General features: G+C 41.6%; 1 protein-coding gene across 8 annotated transcripts in view; it reads right to left on the bottom strand.

The window, feature by feature from the left end:
* Positions 1 to 27,789, bottom strand: part of sash1a (SAM and SH3 domain containing 1a) — a 163,052-nt gene that overhangs the window by 11,607 nt on the left and 123,656 nt on the right. For 6 of the 8 annotated variants that reach the window (XR_190947.6, XM_004541747.6, XM_004541750.6 and 3 more), the window contains exons 3-15: positions 21,287 to 21,337; positions 21,032 to 21,081; positions 16,509 to 16,549; positions 15,548 to 15,637; positions 15,345 to 15,457; positions 14,142 to 14,240; positions 9,244 to 9,379; positions 8,548 to 8,969; positions 5,373 to 5,447; positions 5,036 to 5,179; positions 3,313 to 3,445; positions 2,356 to 2,525; positions 1,196 to 1,405 (exon numbers count right to left, since the gene is read on the bottom strand). Coding sequence is in view for 7 of the 8 variants with exons in the window: in XM_004541747.6 (XP_004541804.3) it covers positions 1,196 to 1,405; positions 2,356 to 2,525; positions 3,313 to 3,445; positions 5,036 to 5,179; positions 5,373 to 5,447; positions 8,548 to 8,969; positions 9,244 to 9,379; positions 14,142 to 14,240; positions 15,345 to 15,457; positions 15,548 to 15,637; positions 16,509 to 16,549; positions 21,032 to 21,081; positions 21,287 to 21,337 (1,734 nt within the window). In the remaining variant the exon portion in view is untranslated. The remainder of the gene's footprint in view (positions 1 to 1,195; positions 1,406 to 2,355; positions 2,526 to 3,312; positions 3,446 to 5,035; positions 5,180 to 5,372; positions 5,448 to 8,547; positions 8,970 to 9,243; positions 9,380 to 14,141; positions 14,241 to 15,344; positions 15,458 to 15,547; positions 15,638 to 16,508; positions 16,550 to 21,031; positions 21,082 to 21,286; positions 21,338 to 27,789) is intronic. The other 2 variants (XM_004541748.6, XM_076873868.1) reach the window with 1 other exon arrangement.

Consider the following 27,789-nt stretch of genomic DNA (forward strand, 5'->3'; position numbering starts at 1 on the left):
ACCACCAACTAACACAAACACAGGCAGCTGGCTCCTCTCATTCACCAATTTTTTCGTGTTTTTGTGCCAGCTGAAATATGTAAACACGCTCCACATCCGAAGACTATTTGGCAGAGTCCACTGGTGGAAAACAACAGGGATGAGGAGATTTACACTTCAGTTACAGAGAGGCCCTGTTGAAATCTGATTTTCCAGTGTAACCAAATGTTGGCCTAGAAGTTCCAAAAACACAAAGTAATACTACTACTTTGGCCTGTGACAGCTCAATTTTAGAATATTTAGTGCTTAGATAGCTTATCCTGCTGGGATGGATACTGCAACGGAGGAAAACCTGAGAAAGGCTGGAACTATAAAAGATTACTGAGGCATTCACTACAATTGATTTACATCTAGTATAAAACTGCCACTGAGGTAGCCAAAAATGATCTGAAGATAATGGATTATTTTGTCTTTTTTCCTTATTCACTAACCAACTTTCACTTTTTAGGTTTCTAGCTACTGGGCTCAAGATGACATGGCAGGCTAAAAGGAGAGATCGAGAAAAATGTTGAGCTTGAAGTTATTTCTCACGTTTTCTTTGCCATTTAAACCACCTGAAAAAATGAATGCACTGTGGTTGTATATCATGTATAACATCCGTTCCCCACTGCACAAATCTGGGAGGACATGAGCACTCTGATGCACTTATAAGAGCCAGATTCACAGCTTAGTAGCATTAATCTTTAATCTGCGGCTTGGCCACCAAATTGGAATGGGATGAAAGAGACAACACACAAAACTTCTCTCTCTATTTGGGGAAGTGAGGCCTGCTGGCTGCCCGGGTGGGAGGAAATGATATCACGCTCACAGTGATGTGTAGGTTTTGATGAAAGATGCGAACTATTTGTCGGGGTGTGGCAGTCACAGTGTGGGTGTTAATGTTTATGCGTCAGTGGCAAATCAAACATCCAAAGCTGTGCAGCCTGTAATTAGATATACTATATTTATCTCCGCTTGTTTGCAAATGTGCTTGAGATATTTGCCTAACACAATATTTTCATTTGCTTCAAAGCATTTGTTTGCTTTTACCGAAGTGCCAGATGGGTGGGCTTATTATCCAGTTAAGACAGCCGACTGATTGCAACCAGCGAACGTAACTTTTTACATTAAAGCCACTTCACTTTCAATACATGGCAAAATCTGGCTGGTAATGTACCTTGAGATCGATACGATCCAGTAGCTCCTCCACTGAAGTGGGTTTGGGTGGCCGGCCCTTCCTCCTCCTCCGAACTGGCCTTTTGGGCTTCTCCTCTTCTTCAGTCAGCACATCCACATAGATGAACTTGAAGGTGCCTACTTTGTTGTTCAGCAGGCCCATCCACGTTCCCATTGGAGGCTTGCTGATGATGTCAATCACATCCCCACGCTGGAGAAAAGATAAGTTAGCTGAGCATGACATTTTAAATTTGACCCTGAGGTTTCAAACCGCTTTGGCTGATAGAGGATTCAATGTTTCTGTGAGGGCAAGGAATATGCTGAAAGCCTATTATTACATCTGTAAATAGATTATAGTAGAAAAACTTTCAGAGTTACAAGGCAGCATACAGTATTGTGCAAAAGTCTTGAGCCATCCATCCATTGTGTGTTTTGTTCGTGCTCATTCTCATGCTGAAAATAGAGCAGATGCTTTTCTGATAAGTCAGAATAGGGCTGCAGTTTTCTGCGTGCATAATTCCATCAGTTGAGACATGATGCCAAGCACCGCCGGCTAAAATGCAGTCCCAAATCATCGCACCTTACAGATGTGCAGTGCCAGATCTTTGCTGGATTCTTTCCTATTTCTTAAAGAAACGACTTTCCGATACTGTTCATCTGCGCTAGATATTTTATTTAGTTTCACCATTTCTTGTGTCCTCCGCTTGAGGAATTTCCTCCAATTTTTTAGGGGAACACTGCACACCATGCCGGGTTATGCCAAGATAATAACGCTTTGAGAATCAGCTTGTTTGGGTAAAAATATTATTTTGTTATTATTACTGAGAGTCCGCTACAGAAATGGGAACACATTATGGGTTATTGTGACAGGCTGTTAGACTGGCTCATGCCTTGAGTTAGGAGCATTTTTATGCTCAGGTGATCGATAAGTCAGTGTTAAGTTGTAAAACAACCAACAATAACTAGACTAACACTGGACTCAAAAGGAGTGAAAAAAACAGCCACTCATTCTGTCCAAAGAAACACCTTCAGACAGTTTGGAGAACTATTGCCCAAGACCACTGTAAAAAATGAAAAGAAAATCTGGCTCCACAGTAGAAAAACAGAGATATGAAAGGTGGCTCAAAACTTTTGCACACTACTGTCAGTGTCCAATAATACCTTCAGTTTGAGGGAGTCCGTATCGTAGGGGCTAGGAGTGAAGTCTGTATGGACTCTGGCACGGCCACAGAATGGTCCTCTATAAGGAGGCTCCTCGTCATCGCCGTCCTCCGACTTCACGCTTTCTCTGTTACTGGTTGATGAGTCGGTGGTGCTCACCGTCTGACCACCTGAGCATAGAGAGGCAAAATAGTTAAAAGCTACAAAATAGTTGCCTATAAATCCATTACTAAACTTCTCGAAATAAAAGTGCAGGCCTTCCATTACACTCTACATCAATAACCATGACAATAGGTAACAGGTAGCTTTACTTTTTACAGTGATTGAAACTTTAAAACTGGGTTTTCATCACTTGTATTACAAACTATTGGGAAAAACAACACATTCCCTCTGATTCTGAGTGAAGTGTGTTGAAATCATGTCGATGTGTGGGAATATGAGAGCTAAGACTTCCTGTCTAATCATTACCATATGCTGGCCTGTGTGTCTGCTCTGTGGCTCACTGAAACTTGGCCAAGTCTTCATTTCAGCCACAGCTTGAAGTGATGCAGTGTATTTTTTTTTTCACAAAAAAACACAAGGTTGAAGACTCCAAATAATGTAATTAAATGAAATAGCTAAAGAGATTAAAAGAAAAAAAAATTGAAAACTCCAAGGCCATAACACAAGGATCAGGTGGTAGGTCTGGGTATAATCATGCCACAAAAATCATAACTGAAGCAGAGAAGAACCAGCCAGCAGCAAATGCTATAAGCACCATCTAGTGTTGTGGCTGCCTCAAAACAACTATTTTTTTTGTTTAAATCTATGCAAATGCATAAATTGTCCTTATTATTTGTTGATTTGAAAGAACCTAAATACAGTTTTTATTCAGAATCGGGTAGGAAAAATATGAAAGCAGCTGTTTGCACAGTCAAACCCTTGTCTGAATAAAGGTTCTTTTAAAAGAAGTCTTACTCATTGAACTCTGTCCGCTGAGTGAACTGCGCAGGCTTTCCACAGAACCTCCGGCCTTAAGCTTCGGTTTCTCGAGAGAGTCTGTGTCAGGCAGAGGGGATTGTGGAGAACCAGGGGCTGCATCTGGACTGGACTAAAAGACAAATGGAAAGGAGAGATCCAGATGTGTAACGAAGGAAGAGAAAGGCACAAATGATTTTGCATTCAAGAGACGAAAGCATGTGATAAACAGCAGGTGGACGTATAACAACAAGAAAAAAAAAAGAAAATTACGTAAGGGAGACAATCATAGCTTGGTTAAAATGCAGGTGAGGGTATGACAGGGAATGTCAGCATTTTTTGTTTAAGCCATTAATCAAATTTTTTACCAGCTAGCAGGATTAGGGGTTAAACATTTGCGTGCGTGAGGCAAAAAACAAAAACAGTATGAACCCATTAATTTATTCACACCATAATCAAATCATTAAACATAATGAGAATAGCAAATGAGGAACACATTAGTAACAACTAGATGAAAAACCTTTGATTATTGGTCAAGTCTTCTCAGCTAAGCTTTGAATGTCTAAAAACAATAAAAACATGACATCTTTTTATTGACAGTCGGTCAAATGTTTAGTGCTGTTTCTTTTTGAAAGAAAACAGATTAGAAAGATGTAAATATTAACCGCTCGTTCTTAGCTTTAGTCATTTATGATTTTTAAGAGCACATGTACGAAGACCCATTTTCAGCTGGCATCACTCCCATGCTCCCAAGTGTCACACTGTGCTTCTTGATAAAGTTTATTATGTTCTTCCTTTACCTTAGTGCAGGTCAAACATCAGGCTTTATGAGATGATTAAAATTTCTTTGAAAGTCAAACGGATTTCTAAATGAAGGTAAACATATTGATGTATGCTCAATCATCCAGGTAAGTAAATCTCCAAAAGTTGATTCTGTTCATCTGGACGTAGCGTTTTGTGGGAGACGCTACGCCCAGATGAACAGAATCAACTTTTGGAGAAATGAAGGTAAACTTTGGAGCAGTGATATATATTTTTATATAGTGACAGGTCAACATTTGCTGTTCGTGTCTCATAAATCCACTAGGTGGCACTGTGGTTTATCAAATAGCTGACAAACTGTAACATAGCAATTCATCTTTCTTCACTCCTCCTCAACCAGTATCTCCATGACTCATGTGAGGATATCTGGGTCACTTTGACCACCATGGCAAGCAGATGGCCGACTGCATGTTAATGACACGTCCTATGAGGTGACATCAAACTGTGGAGCTGGACAGGCCACTGGTAAAGTGAGAAGATGCCCAGAAAAATTAGGTCAGTGCAAAGGAGACGATCCTTTTAGACTCGCATACTTTAACTCTCCATCTCCTAAGTGCTGGCCTGGGGGAGGTTTGCATCACTCCCTGAGCTCAACTTGAAGCAAACACCCCACCCAAGACACTTAGTCCAGGAGGGGAACAGCAGAGAGAGAAATCCAAATGTGAATGTGACGTAGTGCTCTCTGTTTATCTTGTAACCAACATAAATACTCCCAACCCAGCCACAGCTGATGGACAGAATATGCAGCTTACTCTGCAAACATCCTTTATATGTGTACACGATAGGACTCTTTTTTTAAAGCCTTATTTTAAATACTAGGAAAAATAAGGCCAAGATAGGGACAAATGAAGCATTCAAAAACTGCATCCACGTCTGCATCCATGTTATATTTATGTCAAACCTGCTCAGAAGGAGAGCTGCTGTACTTCTTCGACATGCGCTTCCTCATCGTCTCTTTCACTGACTTGACTTTCTTGCCCAGTGAAATCCGAGACGTAGTGGGGGATTTGACCACTTCTCTGTATATTGCCTCCTGCTCTTTACTCTGTGATCACAAGATAGAAAAGCGAGAGCAGAAAAAGACAGAAAGACAGATGAGAGGAGATGGGAATGAGACGTTACAGATTGCACAGGGTACGACTAGGACCAAGAGAGATCACAAAAACAAAAGGGAAATCAGCGCGATTAAGCGTAGCAGGAGAGTTTAGCTCGTGCTCTTCTGTTTTATTACCACTTACATTGGCCTCATTGCCTGCGTTGACCACATGGAGGGAACGGTTGGACAGGTCAAAGCCTCCAAAGCTGCATGTTCTCTGAGGGAGAGCCAAAACACAATCAAATGAGTCACACTCACCAGGCCACGTTACAGAACTTCCCCTTCCACACCCAACGAGTCAACTCACAGTGATTCATGCTCGGCACAACACGGCAGCAGTTTGATTAATGCGCATGGATGTATGGTTCGCATATATGCGAGGGCATGATGTCATATGGGACTGCAGACAGCCAACAGACATGATGTAACAAACTTTTATACTAGCTCCTCTTTAAAATTGCGAGTTATTGCTTGGTCCCAGTCAAATGAGCTGTTATATTGTCGGCTCCAAAAGGTCCCTGATATGCTCGGACAACATTAAGTTTTTCTTGATGTGGCTAAGCTACTTTTACATGTGGATATATATAGTCCTTGCATCTCAACCCAATGCAGTTGGCCATGGTTAGCAAACATGCACAACATATAGAGCCAACAATATATTAGTCTCGCCAGAAACATTTTCAGAAAGAGCCAACTGTTTCTGCTGAGAGGACAGAGAAATGTGGATTTTTTTTCTCAAGATCAAAAACTAAATAAAGGCAGACACAACAGAGAACTTCGACACGTAAAGAAAAAATAAATTCTTTCATTCGAATTGCTAAGTTAAACTCTAAACACAAAGATGGAGACACGGACATGCACACAAAGCATCTGCCAACAACGCTCACAGTTCAAGTGGGGCACGTGATGGCATTTCCCTTTTGCTTTCTGAGCAATTACAAAACTGCTCAGCTCAACCCTGAACAAGTGGGTGAGCGGTGCACATTAAGAAAATGGCCTTTCTACTTTACGTTTAATGCTGCGATCAACGCCACAGCTTTCCAGGAAACATAACCTGTTGCAAAGATGCTCATAAATAAGCCTGAATGTGATGATGGTGTTCAATGGAATGGACATGCACCCAGATAAAAAAAAAAAAAAAGATGTTTCTTGGAGATAATTACAGAGAAAGAGAAGAAAAATAAAAATCACATCTGCAATAGAGGCACGGGCCAAAAAAGAAGACGAAAAGCAAAAACAGAAATAAGTGAATTCAAAGTTTTTGGATGAGAACGACCTCCAGTGACGTCACTAGAACACGATAGGATTCAGGTACCCTCAAAGCTGCAGGATAGCTCTACTACGTCTTTACCTCTATGTGTCACTATTTCTGCTGGTATACACAGATTATTGAGACACATCACTACTAGCAACGTGACTTTAAATTGTCCACCATTTTCGACATGTGACAGGGTTATGGTGACAATGCAGAGTCAAGTCAATAAGGCCCGAGTCACACAAGCCTAGAGACCACAACCATCTGGTAACCATCGGTCGTCAGGGCAAAATTAGTATTCCCCATCTGGTTGGCAACAACCTTTTTTTGGTCACTAGCTGATTTCCGCCTGTAGGTTGCACGGCAGTGAAACTGTGACACAAACTGGAAACCAAAGGCCTTCATATTAAACATTTCATCTTCTGAAACAAGCTGACTGCAGCACAAAGGGAGAACTTTTACTTTTCTGGTTTTCGTGGTAAGTTTTACTGCTGCTTTGGTTAGCAGTTAGCAAGTGTTTGCAAACAAGGTGGCATTTCTTATGTAAACTGCAGGCAACTGCAATCAATGCAGCACCCTTTTTGCGAGCAATTTCAGCTTAGTGACAGTGTGGAACTCTGCAACCACTCTCCAACCAGTTGGGGAATAACTGGTGGTGTATCATGTCCAATATGGTGGACAACTTTCGATCAACGTGCAAATAACCTCATAACCTCACATGACAAACCTCTATAGGGAAGGTTTGCCAAAAAGAACTAAAATATTTAAAATTCCACCAGACTACTTTCATTTGGGTTAAAGTCAAAAAAGTCATTACTGGCTTTTTACAATCACTGTATGATGATTAAGGTTTTCTGACCTTTCCATCATTTTGTTGCTATTCACAGCCTTATAAATGTGCAAGACAATAAGCATGGCGACTATTATGTCACTGAAGTTCACCTAACGAGTCAACCCATTCAATAAGTCTTTGAGTGTTATGTGCTGCAGTTATTATGAGGATGAGCAGCTCCGAGCTTGTACAACATCCCCTGCACCCACAGGGATCAGTGCGACTACTGATCTGTAAGTGCATGCGTTCCTCAGGGATCTGACATTTATAAAAGGCACTTATAAAACCTCTGCTGTAACTTAACCTCCCAAGTAGGGCACTGCGCTTTCCATAATCATTTTATATTCAGCTAAAATAAAAAGGCTTGAAGGCAAAGGCATTCGCTTAAAGGTCACTGAAGATGGCATTCTTATAAGGGCAGTTAGGTCTGACACTGATATGCCAGCTTTTGATGTTTTCAAGATAAAAGAACTTGTGCAATACCTGCATGTTTCCACATACACTATATTAAATGGGTACGTTTAATATAGGGTATGTAACAGCTGACCTGTTATCTTATTTGTGTATGTTTGTGCGACAGTCACCTATAAACCTCTGGGCTATTCTGCAACTTTGAAGCACACTGAGTCCTTCTCACACGAGGCGGCCGATTTAAACCTGTAGACCTAAACTCACAGACTTCTGCTGGATGCGCAAGAGCACACGCTTGGTGCAGCGGTCCACGCTGGCCGCCCACTTCCTGTCCGCCTCACGGTCCTCCTCCAATAGACAGCGCCGCTCAGCGCGGCTGAGTGTAACCGGGCGGACCAGCTGTGCCCAGTTGAGGTGACCGTACAGGCTCCGCTCTACCACATAGGTGATGTTGAGCTCACTGACTGCTGTTCGCCCACGCAGCCTGCGAGAGGGGAACACCCAGCCCCCTCCCCCACTTCCAAAAACCTTTGATTTGGATACATCACAGCGGACGGGGGAGGATGGGGTGACTGACAGGGGAGAAACGGGGGACTTAGCATTGCGCGAGCGCTGGTACAGGAGGTGCTTGGTGGAGTATGCATAGTTGGGATCAGGTTTCCGGTGCGTCCAGCTGCCGTGGTGCCGGCTGGCAGGTTGATGTTTGGGGCTGCCTTGCGGACCGTCATCCAGGGAGATCAGAAGGCGGGACTGGGAATGGGGTTTGGGGCGAGGTTTAGTCAGGCCATAGAAAGCATACAGGGCCTCGTTGCTACTTACCCCATGGGAGATGGAGTTCAGGGCCTTCCTCATCTCGCCATCAGTTGTGGAGCGTGACAGCTTTCCATCATCGTCCAATCCACAGCCATCGAGCTCTGAGAAGGAGGAGCCACTACCTGTCACACCAGGAATAGAGCCTCCCAGGGCACTGGAGCCCGCTGGGGTCCTCCTGGGGGGCCGGATAAGACCGTGGGTACTAGAAGACTTATTGAACGTTTTCACCAGCTTGTGTCCAGACCAGGTGTCCAAACTGCTGGAGGAAGGGGAGGTCGTCAGGCCATCTGTGTCTCCATCCAGAGAAAGCTGGTCATGGGTGAGTGAGGGCAGAGACGCCTCCTGGTTTAAAAGGGGCTTCTTTAGAACCCCAGTGTACAGAGCGGTGTTGTCTTCACAGGTGGGAGGTGTCTCCAGATTCATAAAATCTAAAGAAACACAAACAGTCAGTTAGAAAGTTTGTTACTCAGGAGGGTTAGACAGGAAAGTCTGCCTGAGTTAGCTACCCATCAAAAAATTTACATTCTTAAAATCTGAGAATCGGGAAACCCCAAAAACATTAAAACGCCTACAGCAGTTATTCGTTGAAATTAATGTAAATCCAATTACATTAACATTATTTAGCTGGTTGGAGTGTGTAATAAATCATAAAGATAATCAAGTAATCAAATGAATATATTGCTGCCAGACAGAATCACAAACCTTCGGAGGCATGTTTCTTGCCCTCCTCCACCTTGATGAGTTTTTTCCTGACCCGGCGTGTCGAGTTAACCAATTTGTGAAGCCTTTTGAATTTCACAGAGTCCTCTGATTGCTCATCATCTGACTGTTCACGAGACTGGTGGAGAGAGAGTGAGAGAGGGCTGATATTACAAAGAAGAAGACGAGAAAAGGTAGCTAGGGTCAATAAAAAGCAAAAAAAAAAAAATTAATAAAGAATTAAATAAATACATAAAGAAAAAAAAAGCTAACACTGAAAATTTCTTTCCAGTTCAGCATAACAATTCATGGTTGCAGTTGTAACAGAAACAGGTGGTTTAAAATGATTAGGCAGAGAAGGTATAACACTTGGATGAATATGCTTTGAGATTTTAAGAGATCTTTTACAACGCGTCAGATTGTGGAGCTCTGTTTAGGATGGCGGCAAAGTTAGTGAGGTGAGGGATGGAGGATTGGAGGGATGGTGGCACACTGCATTGTGTGAAGGTCATATTCAGTTGAGACATGAAATGCACTAAAACAACAAACCAGGTGGCATGTGATCTGGAGGAAGTGACAACCAAATGATGTAATCAATCAGTATTTTTTTTTTTAAAAATAGGTTATCTTGAGTTATGTTGCCTTCAAAGACTTTGTTTCAGAGGAAACCACTATTTAAACAACACACACAGACAGACACGACTTTTTTTTTTACTCCAATTTCTATTTAATTTTACTTTTTATATATTGTTTTCAGTGTTATAATTTTTTTTTTTACATCTTTATTAGCGTCATTACTTTCACTGCGATTTCATTGTTTTGTAGTGGTGATGTTTCGACTGCTGCGAGAACAGATAAAGCTTTTTGTTGTCATTGTCATGGAAACATGCTCCCAGCTCACATTCATGGGAACATCTTTTGCAAAAGGACAAAAGTGTATTTATCTTTTCCTACACATAAACAACCATATCTTAAAAAAAAAAAAAAAAAGTCAAATACTTTCCATACACACTTTTTTGAGTAAATTAACCCTCATGTGGTCAAGTGGGAAGAAAACTCACAATCCTATTACAATTTTCTTGTCCCCAAAACACAGAATATTAACATTTGCTTTTGTTGTACTAATGTAGTCATTTTTTAACCATTTTTTTTTTGTCAGTGTTTGAGATTAGAAAAGCATGCACACGCTTCTAAATCTGACAAGAATAATATGCATGCACATTTCTGCCTTTACGTTAACACGCAGTTTTATGCATCTGAAAGAGGAAAAAAGAAGAAAAAAAAAAAAAAAAAGGCTTTCCCGCCACCCTAAAAACAGACCACAGCTTGGCGCAGAGGCTGTTGACATATAGTCAGGATGATGTTAACAACTGTGGCTCAGTTTGAGCAAACATTTGACAGTGACCACAAATCCCAAACAACACCACACCAAGGCCACAACAACATGATGACTTTTCATTTTCTGCAGGTATGCAAGTACAAACCTTAACTGTTGCCAACGTGAAAAGGGAAAAACTACACATCATTCCTAAAAGTGTCATTGAGTAAGTCCGTGCTTTCCACTTCATCATTGCTTTCAGAGCTACATTTTAGGTCTGATGTAACCCTTCTTATTAATAGATAACACATGTCACACATGATCATATTTTTCATATATGTGGATATTGTGATAGACTGTGCATTTAACATTAAATCACTGAATGAAACTCCCACAGGAAAACAACTGTCCTGCACCTCTGCACGAATACAATGAAGGCCCCAAGGGTCCGATCAATACATTTTTATACTGAGCTTGAGCAGTGTGCAGGATATTTCCTTTTTTGAAACTGTAGTCTTCTGCCATGTCTGCCCAGAACACCAGACCACTCGTTTGGCGGATGACAAACCTGCAGAAACAGGCTAAGAAACCCCACTCCACTGTCCCTCCAACAACTTAACCATGTTGGTCTGACTGCTATGATAGCTTTTTCTACTTGCCATTCACCCTGGGTGATGTTTGAGTGCATTAGTTTCGTTAAATTCAATGTAAAGAGAGTCTTAGTTTAAAAAACTGGAAAAAAGTCATTTTATCATATTAAGAACTATGTGCAGCGCTAATGCCCTAGCAACGTCAGGGTTGAATGATGTGATTCTTCTTCTATTCTAATGAATAGAAGATTTAGAGGAGATAGTGACATAAATCCCAACCCATTCCCAAGAGGCACTATCCATTTGAATGACCACATAAACAGGGGAATGGGGACAAACTCAGAAAGAAAGCCTAGCAAAATGAGGACGTAAATCAAGCTGGCCAAAAGGCTGCCATTTAAAACATGGGAAAAGTAAAAATGCAAACGGCGACTTTACAAACATCTATAAACAAAAGCTACGACTGAACGTCCTTTTCAGGCACACGAAAATTTCTCTGCAAATACAGAAAAAGAGCATTTACAAGAAAATCTAACAGTGAGCTCAGAAAACCAATAGAACTTACCACTATATTGGAAAAAGCAGGGCAGCACTTCCTGTGTTAATATTCCATAATTCAATCAAGCAGGATCATCAAATCCGTAGTGCCCTGAGCACATTCCCTCGCATGCACAATCCAAAATAATATCTGTGCCCCTGTGCACATGCAGGCAGACACAAACGCAGCCTATTTAGCTCAGAGGAATGAGGGACTGTTTGGAAGGGTCGTGCTTCATGGCTAGCAGAGAAAAGGCATGTTGTGCATGGAGAACAATCCCAGCGTTTGAGCCCCTCTGACCTGCCTTGGCCCCCAAATCGCTAATGGCCAGCCCTGGAATGCAGGTTCCGTTGCCGGGGCAAAAAAGACCAGAGAAAAACAGCATCAGGACGGAAAAAGTCACAGAGCAACCAAAAAAAGGTTTATTGCAAACATTTCAGCTACAACCATCAGCTGTATATTTGTGTCCGTATATAGCATACAGGAATGCACGGACGAGCAAATCTACTGATCTTGGAATTAACCTAATTCTATTCACTAGAGAGGAGAAAGGGCAGTATGTGACACCAATAGAGGCCCCAGCAGAGAAGAAATATTTCCTGTAATGGCCAATTCTGGAACATGGGGCAAAGGGAGATGCATAGCTCCCCCTTTCCTGGCCTTGGGGGCTGAGTCTTTATCTTAAGTCTCTGTCTCCCTAGTTTCCTCTCGGCTTCCAGCATTTGCCTCCAAGGGCCAAACTGTGTGTTCTGCTAAACAATAATCCTTCAGTACTGTAACTCTTCCGTCTTCTCTCAAGTCTGTAAAATCCCCCAAATGATCAACCATCTTCCCACAGGAAGTGAGCCGCTAACAACAGAAAGTTTCAGGAGACTGACAAGCTGATCAGCATACTGCACTACATCAAAGAACCAGATAACAGATACAAGTTATGCATGGCATAATTGACCTATTTTTCCATGTGAATGGATATCATCAATCATTACCCAGAAGAATAAATAATGGAGCCCCTTGATGGTGTGAGAAAACTGTTTGGCATGGGTCTTCATTCATAAAGTTACTGATTCAGTCATATAAAGAAACGGCAATGCAGATCTGATTTCCATATGAATGCAATCGTTACTTAAGCTGAGGAGTCACACTGGGTGAATGTGCAAAAGTCTAGAGCATTAGTCACCGAAGCATGTTCATTCACTTAAATGAAAGATTATGGTACTCAAACTCTGCTTGGACTGAAATCTGTATTTGTCTGCAGAACATGGGGTCAACTTTAACAATAAGACCACCAAACGCATGTTCATTCAATTAGGTGGATAAAGGGGAGAAACAGGACAGGTAACAGACTCTGGTGAAGAACCGATGGCATTTTCTTTTCAAAACAACATACATGTGTGTGGGAGTTATTTTCAGGGAGCTTGGAATTTTTGTGTTTGTATAAATTCACTTCCTGCAAAGAAAAAAAAGTGGGTCACGCATAAAACTTTGCATGCTATTCCCAAGCGATGCCATACAGTACATTCTTTATAATCTGCGTGTTCACATACAACTGCCCTGACCACTGCAAGTCTCGATTCTGCATCAAGGCTGACCTCCATTTAAAAAAAAAAAACACTCAAGCAAAACACACACACGTAGCAGCACATAATAATACACAAGAAAAGAACCGACTGATTGTCATCAAAATCCAAACAGCGGCCAACAAAGAGGTGATTGTCGGCGCTCCTACCTCTGAACACATAGCCGCCGTTATGCAGCTGACTTTCGAACATCAAGTATCCTCAATGCTGAATGCTGCAAAAGTTTTGGAGTGGATTTTGTGTGCCTCTCCACTTGGCTTTCCAAAAGTTACAATTATAACCAACTGATGTAAACAGACCTGCCCTAAATTTCCACAAGACAATTTCCCTGTCACTGCAGCAGCCAATTATGACGTTTGGTGGGACAATTTTCTAATGAGATGCCCAGGCGAGGATTAAACTGATGACTAAAATATGGAAGAGGACTTTCAGAAAATTGCACAGTTCTTGTTCTGACTGCCAAAAAGAAAGAATGAGCAGAGCCTAAGGAAAACCAGAGTTGAGCAATGAACTGAAATGTTCAGAGGCAACATCAATACTACTAGGATGCACTTGACATGGTGGAGAGAATGCATATGCAGAGGCAGTTATGTTGTAGTTTGGCTATCGAATGCAGAACAGAGAGCGAAATATAAAGGAAGAAAAAAAAGGAAATTCAAGAGTAAAGTTGAATCATTCACATTTGGATAAACACATTCACATATATAATCAACTCAATGTCGCTGTTCTACATCCCATCCTTCTCCTGTGAAAGTTTAAACTCAAAGTGAGAGTGGCTGAGGTGAGAGTGTTAAGAAGAGGGAGAGTAAAAGGGAACAGATCAAGGCTTTGATAGGCTTGGGTAACGGAGGAAGGGGCAGGGGTGAGGGTGTACTTACGTTGCAGTTTGAGGACTGGTTTAGATTGGGTGCAGATCCGTCAGCCCACTCTGCAGTGTCAGTACTGCTGGACTGTCTGCTGCGCTCATACTCCTTCAGCTACGTGGAGAAGAAGAGGTCAGAGAGGCAGAGGAACAGGGCGGGACCACCCACTCTCACCCAGCATGCTATGTCTCACTATATACTAGACTGGAAAACATCAGCAGTGTGCATTCACGAGGATAGAATGGCTACTATAGTTTGTGAACTGACGGCTGAAGCCGGTGACCATGAGGGAAATTAGCAAGGTTACTGATTTTATAAACAGGTCTCTGCATCCTTTCACCATTTTTTTTTCTTTTTCAGATTCTATGATTGGTTTGACAGAATGTCAATCATAAGACAGGTAAAATCCTCCAATTTAAAATTAATATCCTGGAAGAAAATAAAAAGACATGTAAAAGGAAAATTAACATCTGCCTTTGGGAGAGCAATCCAGTCTTCTAACTCTGATGGCCCGGCATGCTACCCAGGAGAAAAGCACCATAAATTGAAATTGACAGAAGGGGAGGAGATGAAGAAAAAAAAACAGACGACAGAAAAGTCACAAACCAATCAACAGATATTGATTGAGAGTCAGATCAAAATGAAAGTGCATTGGGGAAAAAAATGGATAGGACAGCCAAATGAATATCCACCATGTCCAACTAAAGAGAAAGACCACAATGCACCACAGAATCCCTCCAACAGATGGGGCTATTGAGCTACTATGACCGTCAACCTCGCAAGTATGAGCTGAACAACACACCCACACACTCCAAGAGCTCACACTCCAAAATCCCTGGACTCCTCAACCTCTGGAGACACCATTAAGTCTGGAGTTATGTGTGTGTGCTGTGTGTGTGCTGTGTGTGTAAAGAGGACAATGCAGGCGCATAAAAAAAATAAAAATAAAAATTATATATATGTATATATATATATATATATATATATATATATATATATATATATATATATATATATATATATATGTATAGGGAATATATATAGGGTAAAAAGGGAGGGGGTTGGTTAGTAAGAGTAAGTCGTTTTAGAAAGCCAGAGCTGCTGAGGGAGTATGAAGAAAGGGAGGGTTTAAAGAAGATTACAGCCCATCAGTCGTTGGGGCATGAGGGTCGATGAGGGAGGGGATAAAGTGCAAGAGACAATGAGGGAGGTTCCTACCCGAGCCAGAGCTTCTTCTACGGTGATCATCTTCTCTTTCACCATCATCATCAGCTGGATCCGCTCCTCATCGCTCATGGTGATCTCGCTGGCCACGTAGCCAATATCTTCTCCTGATTGTGGTAAAGACCAATGAGCAAAAAGGAAAACACGAAGCAACAAATATCTGGTGAACCTAATGTGTACAATAGAGCCGCACAAACCTTTGGACGTCTGTCGTACAACGGGTTTGTGCTGAGATTTGCGGAAGTTCTGCCAAAAAGATTTGTTCTTCTTCTTACTGTCCCATTTACCTTAAGGGAGGAAATAAAAGACGAGGTTACACACAAGCAAGAAAACACAATGAGCATGAGAAATACACTAAACCGGGTTATGCACTTTGCTGTTTCAGGAATACAGGAAAGAAACTGTTCGGTTCAGTGTTTCAGTGCTTTAAACACGAAAACTAGGTCAGTCAAAACAACTCAGTTATTAAACACTAGTATGTACTCTACAATGGTTAATCCTGTAATGGAATTTCATTAGAATTACTCTGTCTGATAAATGTCAGTGTCTTTTAAACCACAGCTTGAGTTTATATCAAAGGCAAAATTGACGATCCCACTATGACATCATCGGGATTTTACTTCTCAAATCTAACAAACCTTCTCCTGAGCACAGGAGACAAAATATAACTGTTTTCATAAGATCTCTACCCATGACTGGAATGTGTTTCACTCTAAAATTTTATATGTTTACTAAATTAATTAATGTAAAACTAAAATGCAATATTACACTTCATTCAAACTTCTGCTGCCTCATCGTCCAGACCTGAGAAGATGTGAATAAAGATGTGAGTATGATGCTGGTTTTAGGTGTGAGAGATCCTGAGGTTAAACCACACAGGGTACCCACTTATGCTTCCACCCTGCTTGATGTAGGACATGTAAAATGATATTGGAGGTTTACATAAACAGTTATTTTGCCTCACCTATGCAACCAAACTCTAAACAGATTAAAAACAGCAAGGAGATTATGATTACCCTAAAAGAGCATCAAAACGTAGTGACTATCCCACAGATAGTGTCAAAAATAGGCAATTTAGCCCAGACACTTTGCACCGTTACTGGAAGTCCAGCTGGGTTCAAGGTGGCATAATTGTATATTGACTTGAAATCTATTTACCTCCAGATCCATCTTCAGAGCTGGACTTGTGTAGAGACATTCTGAAAGAAAACAGAAAAATATCACTGTTTAAAAAAAAAAATGAAAAATTTACAGTGTCTCTTCTAATCTCAGTGAACCACATAAAAAGAACACTGATGCTCAGCGACAATTATACACGTTCAGGGAGTGGGTCTGCATTTCTGTGTATCCACCACTTGGGGTCAGTGATGGTACTTTAGTGATTTAGACCAGGCTCCTGAGGCTTGAGAGGGAGAGGGAGGAAAAGAGATGTGGGTAACAACACCCCTGCTGCAAAAACAAGTGGGTAAGATGAAGATGGCAGTAATACAGAAGTGTTTAAGGAGCAGTACAGAAAGCAGGAAGGTCAACAAGACGAATGGAAGAACAACCATTTAACAGTGGTGCGCAGATTGAAGAGGGAAAGTAAGGAACTGAGGAATAGAGAAACAGAAGGAGACAGATGGGGTAGGAGGAGGAGGAGAAACCACAGGGCAGACTCAGCCTGTTTGTGTTTCCACTTCCCTCCACAGGATAGACAGTCACGAGGAAGAGAGATGGGAGACTGAAACTAAGGGCATAGAGAGAGATAGAAATGGAAAATGTGTGAGTAAAAACAAATACCCCAATGTGCGCATAAATCTGTCTCAAAAAAAAAAAAAAAAAAGAAGTAAAAGCCTCTGGTAAAACATGAACTGCGGTGTTCTGATGAAAAAGCCATGTATGAGCAACCTCTTGCCATTTTCTCGAAAGTTCAGCAGCATGTTGGATCTCAGCTGACTCCCTGGTTATGCAGAAGTTGACAAACCACATCAAGAACTCTATTTTGGTCTTAAAAGTTGTGGATAAAGCAAAAATATTGAGTTTTCATGTATAATAGTGTGGGAGTGATAATGAGTGGTGGTGGCTGCACACTGTAAGCTGTTCTTTCAGTTAAATGGAAATAAATCACAGGGGGAACAGAGTACTTTAAATTTATCCAGCTGATAACCTAAGAGACTTATTAAGCTAATCTCTCTTCTAAAGGCATGTCTCGCTCTTTTACCGTCTCTTACCGGCCGGTTTTCACACACCCGTCTGTGAATTCAGCCAACTGCGCACGTGCATACAGCTGCTGAGTCACACACAAAGACAGGTGGTTGTCGCTGAAGCATCATGAAAGAGAGTGACGGGATCAAAACAAGATGAACAGGTCACTTTTCCTCTCCAGTTGGTACACGGCCCTGTATGCGCGCGCATGCGACCACGTACATTTGTTCAAATATGGTAGCCCTTGTCTAGGTGCAATGGGAAATCTTTGCACGGCTTAAAGCCCGGCTGCCATGGCAACGTAATGAGATGCTAATTGAATGGATGCCTGTATGGTTTACTCCTCTGCTCCCCCTCCCAGACAGGCTAGGGCCAAAGCTAATGCTAAAAGAACTCCCTCAATAGAAGCTTTTCTGTAGCGGCATCGTCACCCCCCACCCCACCTTCATGCTCTATAAATTAACCTCCCATGCAGCGCACAGAGACATGCACTCACGCGCACACATCCGCTCGCTAAAAGAGCCTGAATGTCTTCCAAAAGTGTGTTAACCCAGCATAGTGTGGCTAGGCAACTTAATTGGTTTAACCTTAAATCTTTGGCATGCCTTCCTATTTCAATTCTCCTCTCTGCAGTGAGAAGGGAACATGTAACTGCTAACAGAGGTACTGTATAACATACAGTATCTCTACTATGGGTTGAACCTGTCCAGGACAAGCACAGGTTGCTTCTCATGATGTGTGTACAATATGAAAATTAAAGTTACCATGTGTTTGCTTATTTAAGCCCATATTCACTATACGTGAATGCTTGCTTTGCGCTCTGAAAATGATATGTTTGTGAGCACTATTCCTAGCTGGGATGAACAGCATGAGTAATTTTCAAAATGATAAGCTGCAAGTACCATTTGTGTTACAGTACAGGGCTTTGAAACTACTGCAGATATGTAATATAGCTCATATGCTGTGTGACAGAGGTGCTGTCTAGAGCAGATGATGATAAACCAGCACATGGGAAGATTTGAACACAGCTGTGTGAGCTCATGTTTAATGGCATCTTACTGCCATTTTTTTGCACTGCGCTCAGGTGAAATTACGGGAATGGACGCATGTTTGTACACAGACACTGTGTTTTTTGTGTGGTTACAAGGTTGGCCACCTGGAGCAAAGCAATCCCCGGTGTTCTTGACGAAACAATGAGAGGTGACAGTATGACGGTAGCAGTGTCCACAGGAAGAACAGAGGGACGACCTCTTTAGGGAGTCAGAGAGGTCACTGCAAAAGGGAAGGCAGGAAAATAGAAAATTATGCGCTTAGCTGAAAAAGTACGTGGATATCAACTACGAGCGCACTTTCCTGTCGTTCAACTTGCCATCTACTTTGTTCAACTTAAGGCTACAATACTCACCAGCACAAGGTAAATGTGCTGACAAGGTGCTTTAGTTTCCCAACGTGGTGCTTGTTCTGAAACCGATTCTTCCATCTGATTATTGCGCTTTCCAGCAGCACAGATGCCTCTAAGCGCACTAGCATTTTCAAACCCAGTTGGAGCCGCCAATTCGTATATTCTGTTTCTGCATGTGCGTTTTCATCAAAATCCATTTACCTCTTTTTTTTTTTTTAACCTTACTGATAAGCAAGGTGCCCATTCTGCACAGCAATATCCACCAACCAATCAGCTTCCAAAAACAGGATGTTGCAAACTTGAATCTTTCAGCCTTCTGGGAGCTCTCTGTCAACACCACTTGTAAACCCGGCACAATCAGAGCTGTGCCCACGTCTTGCCAACAAAGTGACATAGAAACAGGGAAAAGAAGGGTGACTCCAGCCCCTGGATGAAGACTGGGAAATCTTATCTGCCTGCTATTGTCCCGCAAAGAGGCGACAGTGGGGTACCCGTGCTTGTGCGCATGAACGTGCAAGCGTGCCTTTTGTGCGGCTGTAAGGAATCGGGTCCCAGGAATGCACGGGGCATGCCTATCAGTCTGCCTGCACATGATAAATCACTCCACCTGAAATCCATTCACCATGGTGGAAAGTGGACAATGGACAACTTAATAGAGAAGAGAACTGGGGTGAGTGGGAGCAGACAGGCTGCCAGTGAATGATAGATTAAAACAAAGAGGGTTATTACAAGTGCGATGTGGGAAGTTTTGTAATTTAAGAATAAAAACTCAGAGAATGGTAGGTTTACAAGTTATATTATACACACACATATATATATATAAATATATTTATTGGTGATGGTAAGGGAAAGAGAAACCATGCAACGCATGAGAAAGAAACCAGACTGACAGTAAGAAAATGGATAATATAGTACAGTTAGGGGCTCTTTTAGGGTCTCTTTCAAACAGTAGAGAGACGTCATTTTGGCATCTGGATCCCATCATCTTCTGCATTTGTCTGTGCAACATATAAAGCCATGGGAATAGAGATCATGTCTGCGGTATGCACTTCACTGGTCATCACGTGAAGATGGCAGCTCCACCGGGGCTGATTACTTTCCTAAAATTTGGGGGTTTTCTTTATCACTACCAATGACCAACACTGCCCAAGGAGCTTATTTTGTAACGAGGTCTTTACTAGACAACTCGTCATGAGGAAACAAATATATTCTTAACATGCCGTCTCATTTATCAAACATACGTGGCCATAAAGCGACCGTGTGTGTGCGATCAGGCCATTTAGCCAACTTGGATCGCTTTAAATTTGCATAGCATTGTATAACAGTGACCTCATGGTGGGCTACGACCTAGAAATTTTATGCAAGCAAAATACAGTGGTATTCAAAAAAAAGAACATACTTTTGTGTAACAGGATCCAGTAAAAAGGAACCCCACCCATGCCCAGTTCCATCCTGCTCTTTCGTTCATGCTCTTTTGCTCTAATCTTTTGGCCATCACCCTCTCCGTCTCCCCCCTCCTGTACATCGCAGAACACAAAGGCAGGAAGGAAGTATAGACGGCCTGGAGAATAGAGAATGGCTGCTGGTCCAAGCGAGTCAGCCAGAGGAAGCAGTCACTGGGTTTCCTTTAACTGCAGCAGCAATGTGAGCAGAGAGGCATGGAAGACCAACTACATCTTTTTCGAGACGTCCATTAGTGCAGATTGCTCCTTAACTTTAAACTCTCTTGAAAATGACCTTCTAAATAGTCAGTGGGTAATGTTTTATTACCATCATTAGAGCAAATATGCACACGTAAACTAGCATCTTCTGCTTTAAAAAAAACAAACAAAAAAAAACAAAACAAGGTTCCACATAATAGATCTACCAAACACATTAGCTGTGTCTGAAGCTGTGTGTATTTCTCTCCATATTTAGCCGTGGACATGAAGAAAGTGTGATTTTGTGTGCAGGCATGCACAACTTGATATGAGCCAGACACAGGCTGCAAATTGTTTGGAAATGCAGCAGACAGACATCTCAATCCAAGCATACTTCACAGATGCGCATTTGCTACAGTCACATTTTATCAGGGACAAAAATGGAAACTTACTTTCTGTCCGTTTCAGGAGTGGACACCTCGCTGCTGAAGCCTAAAGATTCCTGGAGAGAGAGACAAGGAAGGGGGTGGAGGCACGTGTCAGACTTTTGGTAACAATGACATCTGACATCTGATTTCTCTGTATCTATGAAGCGCCTTGAGGCGACTTTTGTTGTGATTTGGCGCTATATAAATAAAATTGAATTGAATTGAATTGAATTGACGGTATTTCACAAGTGCTACTCTTATGCAGGTGTCTTCGCCTACCTGGATCTCATTACGGAGCTGCAGAGAGGTGCTGCTTGGGTCTTGTTTCTCCTGAAAAATTAGATGGGGAGGAGTGAGAAGGTCAAGCATCACAATCCAAGAGGCAAAGGAGCAAATCACAACACCGGGAAAGTAAAATAGTTCTTTAAAGAAAGCTAAAGACGAAAGGATAAAAAAAAAAAAAAAAAATACAGCAACAGTGGAGGGAATGCTTCACAGTGCACTCATGCATGTACAGACGGTTTTTTTAAAAATTATTGTCAGAGTCAGACATACTTGAAAAGGCGTCAAAACAAACACAAGCACGTGTGTGTACACCAACAACTGCTGCTGGGCAAGTCATGACTTGCTTCAGGCGCCCCAGTCTGCGTGAACAGTTCTGAAATGTAACTCTGCACCTGCAAAACTGGCTCCGTGCATCTGATTTTGTAATGACAATTACATCAGTAAACTCGCTTCACTCAAGACAAACACCTGCTAGTTTGCCTCTTATCTTACATTAGAATACAACATGCCATATTTGACTAACTGCACAGGCAGACATGCAAAACAGACATCCAGACCTGGCTGAGCTTTGCTCGTAAATTTAACGGTGGCTTTCACTACAACTGTATGAAAACAATATAAATCGCATTTATTTTTAAACTCTCTTTATACACAAAATGTTGCCAAGTTTTTCCAGCTTTTAAACTCGCTGTCAGTGTGTTTGCACTACTTGGCTGGAGCTAATGAATGTGTCTGAAGCAGGTGCATTTATAACAACTCCAGATACAGATGTGTCTTGAATAAAGTGCTGAATAAAGGCAGACACTGAGGCAGATACCATCACAGCGAGTCTGCAACAAGATTTTAACTTGCAGCGTGTGAGTATTAATAGCCAATTAGACTCCTTGAGGGAATGGCTGACTACATAGTTCTGGCGGCACTCTTGTGTCCTTTTGAACTGTCAAGCAGGAGATATCATGACTCCCTATACTGAGACTTGCCCAGTGCTACCACTGTTTTTAAACTTCAGGCCACTAACCAGCACAGAAACAGACACAGTCAACAACTTGCTTAAGGCTGGTGAGCATATTTTTTCCAAAGGCTCTCAGGCTTGAAGACCCAACATCTGAGGTTAACATCAGGACAAAGCTCTTATTTGCTGAAGGTCATACCCCTACTCGTTGCACAGTTATCATTATGTGACTTCACTCTTAATTTGTTGTCATCCCTTCTATCATGTGAGTAAGCAAGACTGGAAAAGACCCCATTAGTTGCCTTAATTTGCAACATATGTAAGAAAATGTCAATTATAACATTGCTAAAACTACTAATGAAGCACTAATAAATGATCAGAGTATGCAGGGCTTGGGTTTGGGGGTCTTCAACCAGATGGGTCATCGAATTACAAAAAAGGTGAAGACCCTCGTGAAGACCCCTTTGGTTTGGGTCACTGTCAGCAACATTTATGAGATTTATCAGGTCCACCTAAGAATAGAAACCAAAATCTAAGACAAGTTCGCACTTCCACTTTCTTTCTGTCTGACCTTTATTATTTAGCAGTTCATGAAGAATTACAGGAAACAAGTCCCGATGTAAATGCTGATATTACATTTTTATTTTTGGTTATTTTGTCTGTCCTATTATATTGAAATTGTCCAGGATTTCTTAACACATCTAAAATTAAAAACCATTTCCCCATCTTTCTACAGAACTCTAAGCTTTCCGTTTCACTGGCTCTCTCGCTGCAGGATAACAAACACGATATAGGGGATGGTTGAGGGTTACTTGGACTGTCTTGACTTCTACAATCAGTAAAAAATTCTCTATTATAAGCCCATTAACAAAAGACAAATGTAATCTAGAATTTCCCCGAAATGGAGAGCGGGAAAGGAAATTGGCATCCTCATCCTGCATCTCCACACCCAGGTATTAAGCTGACAGCAGTCACGGGAAGCATAACACAGACAGTTTCCTACAGTTAAGAGAGTCACGCTTCCTAATCTGGACGACCTCCAGTTTAACCTTTTTATATTCATATAATGGTTGAGGGAGTGCAATCCTTCCACACTGTTGCCCCATGAACATGAGTAAGGCATGAGCAAGTGTATTAGTCAGGAGTGACATAACTACCTTTAAGCGTTCTTTGGAACTTTGGAACAACCGTAAGTTGCAAGTCAAATGAGGAGAGGACCTGAAGTGCTAAAGTGGCTTAAAACCTCTAAATTAGCCCAAGTCCCACAATAACCACACACAACTGAGAGGTGGCTGTAAGGATTTTAGCGAGACAGTCATTAAACAATCATTTTTGCTCAACACAAGTCCTACTGGCCATTTGTGTATTTGTCTGTTACTTCAATCAACGAGACAGAGACATGTGACTGGAAGCTTCTTCGTGAAGTAAATCAAGTCATGTCGGAAGACCATTTAATTTGTACATCCCAGGGAATATGGGGATTCCCATAAGTCAAAGAGCAGGTACACATCTACAGTCGTGGAAGCTTGTTTCTACAGTCACCAAGCTGCACGTAAGGAAAATCTCGGAAAGGACTGTTTGTCTTTTTTCTTGCAAAGGCAGAGATTACGAGAGACAAAGACACAACACATTCATCCCTTAAGCAAGCACCACTTTGGCAGCTCTATTTAAACAAATGAATTGTGCAGAATATTGTGGACCCACGTTAAGAGGGAGGCTGTGAATGAGGAGTATACTCCCATGCAAACACAGTGCACAAACGCTTTCTAAAAGGTAGTGGTTGGCTGGTTTTGCTATCAGATCCTCTTTGCGGCTTCTCCGGACAGCAGCTACAGGACAGATACCAGTTTCACCAGTGGGTAACTGTAAGCACCATGCCAGCTCGTTGTAAAAGTGATTTTAATGTACAATGTCTCTGTACTGCTTGGATATTGGATAAACACAAAAATACAGCCGGACACTGACCCTGGCATCGCCACATTCATTCCACCACAGACATAAACCCAGTTCAAGGAACATCTACACACATTCACACATCTCGCCCCCACTTTCACACACACTAAAAGACCTATAAGACACAATGTGGCTCTCTGTTCCTCCTACTCATCCTCAGCTTCCCTTTATTTCCTGTCTGTGCGTGCCATCTCTGACATGGAAAGAGAGTGAAAAGCTGAAAAGATGAGTGAAAAACAAACAAAACCTACATGTTGTTCACTCTCCGCTAGAGATCTGTGGGATTAATCTGTCACAGAGCAGGATGTGATGAGACAAACAGTAAATGGTTCCAAAAGTAAATCTCCATTTCTCTCAGACACACAGTTAAACGATGAATAACTTGCTGACACGGTTACTTGAAAGAGAATATCAAGGCAATCTGTGTTTGAGGCGGTGCCTACGAGCGTGTGTGTGTATAAAGCATAGATCCCACAATGCATCCCCCCCAGAGGCGGCAGGCTATCCTTTACACGAACTTTGCAGAAAAATCTTAAGATGCTGCCCTACTTACCTAAAAGTGGCATGTAAGCGTGTGAACGTGCATGCGTTTTTCCCCTTAGATGTCCAAAGGCGTTGCTTGTGCATGGTTCGCTTAGTGTGTATGTGCATGCAATTGTGATGGGAGAATGATTGGTTAAGCATGACTGAATTAAGTTAAAATGAAAGGGAGAAAGAAGGGAGAGCTCTGACTAATGAGGATCACGATGTCTGAGCACAGGGAAACTGGCATCGGAAACGACTAAACCCTAACACACAAGCGCTACTGAAAAGTGACTTTACTTCCAAAAACCACAGTGCTTTCCATCATTAACCTGGAAACTACAACAAAGTTTAGCTGCGCAACAGGAGATCCAGATATATTTTTTTAATTAAAGGGAAAGCTTCAAAATACAGATGAGTGCTAAACACATATTCCATTCACTGCAAAAGCCTGTTGAAGTCACTTTTACTTCACCAAAATTACTCCCAACCTCAGATGGAAAAAAAGGTGTATGTGTAGCAAAAAGACCAGGTGGCGCAGTAGAGGTAGGCCAGCTGGCATGGCTGAGTGAACCTGGGTGGGCAACTGTAAGTAGCCCTGTAGAAAGATATGTAGTGGAACAGGTACCTACTGCAATCCCTGAAAAAGACGTTAGAGGTGGAACTAGTACAGCACAGTGCAAAACCTGCGGGACTGGCTGTTCTGGAAAATCCACACACACACACAAAACCCACACTTGTGTTTTCTGAAATTCAACCACGCCACACCAATCAAGCTGCCGCTTGCCTAAATGTTTTTTACAAGAAACACATTAGCACACCAACATCTCCATCCTCTTCCTTCCAAGGACGTCTGGGAGAGTGTGTGTACGTGCTCGCCGCACAGGGCTGCATTCTTTTATAGCGCGTGGAGCATTCCTCAGCTTTGAGAATCCTCCTCAGCTTTGGTATTTCAAAACAAATACCAAAGTTATTACAACCGATGTCCCATTAGTGACAAATAAATCACAAAATACATTTAAATATACCACTTGCTTTCCACAAGGGTTTTGCCAATAATAAAAAAAACACAGCGGCACGAACGTCCTTTGAAAGCAATCTTACAGCAACAAAGTCTCTGCTGTTTGAGCGTTTGACTTTGCTATGTTTCTAGGCAAAAATCTGAGAGTAGAAAGGATAAATAAGCAGCAGAGTTCACAACACGGTTTGTCTTTCCTCTACACTGTAGTTTTAACCCAGCTGAACTGACGCACTTTGATGGTTTAACTTCATGTGGGCATTAACCACACGGTTCCTCGTCTCACGGTAAAACAAAAACACAAGTCCGTGCCTGAGTCTTGACCCACGGCTGTCAGGCAATTCAGGTATAAAACAAATAAAACGCCTTCGTTGAGTTAGCAGGTTACGATGAACAGATTTATGATTGATAGGATGCTTTGTTTATGCAATTATCTAAAATTATCCTCAAAGATATTACCACACACAGCAGTGCAATGTCTCATTATGGTTAACAGCAAGTGTTAAAATGTTTGCCCAACAACCACAAACGCCAAAATGAGCTCTCTTGATTTATATTTAGCGTACTTCATTTATACTATTGTGCTATGGTTAGAAAGTGATGTCAAAGTAGAGTTTGGTATTTCTCTCCCTTGGCCAGACAAGATTAGTCATCCAACAACCAGTCCCTGCATGTTTAAGGGATCCCTCCTCTGGTGTTTTATGTCTGCGTTTCGGCACTTTTTTTTCTTCCCTTTGAATTAAACTAAACTTGCACTGACATAACTGTAGCGTGACTTTGTGGCTGCTCATGGAGATAGCTTGAATAACTTTTCCAACTGCCTTGATGTTGAAGAAACAAGAAGAAAAAGACAAAAGTTAACTAAATGTATTTACTTCAACTTCAGATGACTTCTATGGAGCAGTATTTAAAATGATCATCATCCGCTTCAGAAACCAAAGAATGTCATATATTGCAGTTGTTAGCAATGATAATATGCAATGATAATTTATGCTACTTCAAAGCCACTGGTTAAAACCTTTACAAACTTCTGCCTTGGTGCCTTTTAAGAATCCGTCCACATCTAAAACAGATCTGCAAACCAGTGATTGAATTGTGTTACTAACCAAAATTGGGATCATTTCCTGGAATCTGTGGGCTGCCAATCATTGTTTTGTTTTTTATTTGAGGTAACCTCTACCATAGCCACCGACATCACTGTTTTCAACATTGGGCCAAGCAAATTTTCGTTGCTATGCTGAAATTTAAAACTCACTTTTTAAAAATTATCGTAAAAATAAACTACCGTGAAGCACCTATTTTGAAAAGGGACACTGAAAAACAAATCATGTTTATGGTTACAGATGTAAGATACATTAGGACGGTCAAATGCATCTACTTTATTCTAAAATATAACTAAATTCTTTTTTATTTAGCTAAGAATTAGAACACTGAAGACTAAAATGTAACTGAATCCCAGGCAAAAAAAAATAAAAAATAATTTATCCTTCTGACCTGACCTTTTACTGACCCGTTATTAGAGACAACACACTTTATTAAAACTGCTGAATATATTGCTCTTTTCCAGCATTTCCTGTCACTCCAATAATAAAAATCCTCACGCAGCATCCGAACATTAATGTATAAGAGTGCTGGGAAACTGCGAGGCCGTCGTGCTAATCCATATCCACATTCCCAAAGAGGATGTTTATTTAACCCTTTGTATCCCACTAACTCATAAAACTACAGAGTCACAGAAACAACTGAGAGGAAGCCACGCAGAAAGGAGGTGCATCGATAGCCATCTAAGCGAGAGCTTCCGTCATCAACTCTTAATAGAGAGAGCCCCTTGCTTTGCAACAACACAGACAGCCATCACTATGTTAAAAGGGGCACAATGCAAGAGCAGGCTAATAATATTGTGCAAGTGGAAAAAAAAAATCCAAATGTTACATTTCTCGTTACTTTAAGGAAAAGAGCCCCAAAAAACCAAAAAGCCCCCAAAACCCCGAAAGAGAAGCTGAATGGTTCCCATCATGAGCAAACTCGCCGTACCAAGAGTCAAGTTGAGAA

The sequence above is a fragment of the Maylandia zebra genome, linkage group LG15, assembly GCF_041146795.1.
Source record: "Maylandia zebra isolate NMK-2024a linkage group LG15, Mzebra_GT3a, whole genome shotgun sequence".
In the NCBI taxonomy this organism is placed as follows: Eukaryota; Metazoa; Chordata; class Actinopteri; order Cichliformes; family Cichlidae; genus Maylandia; species Maylandia zebra.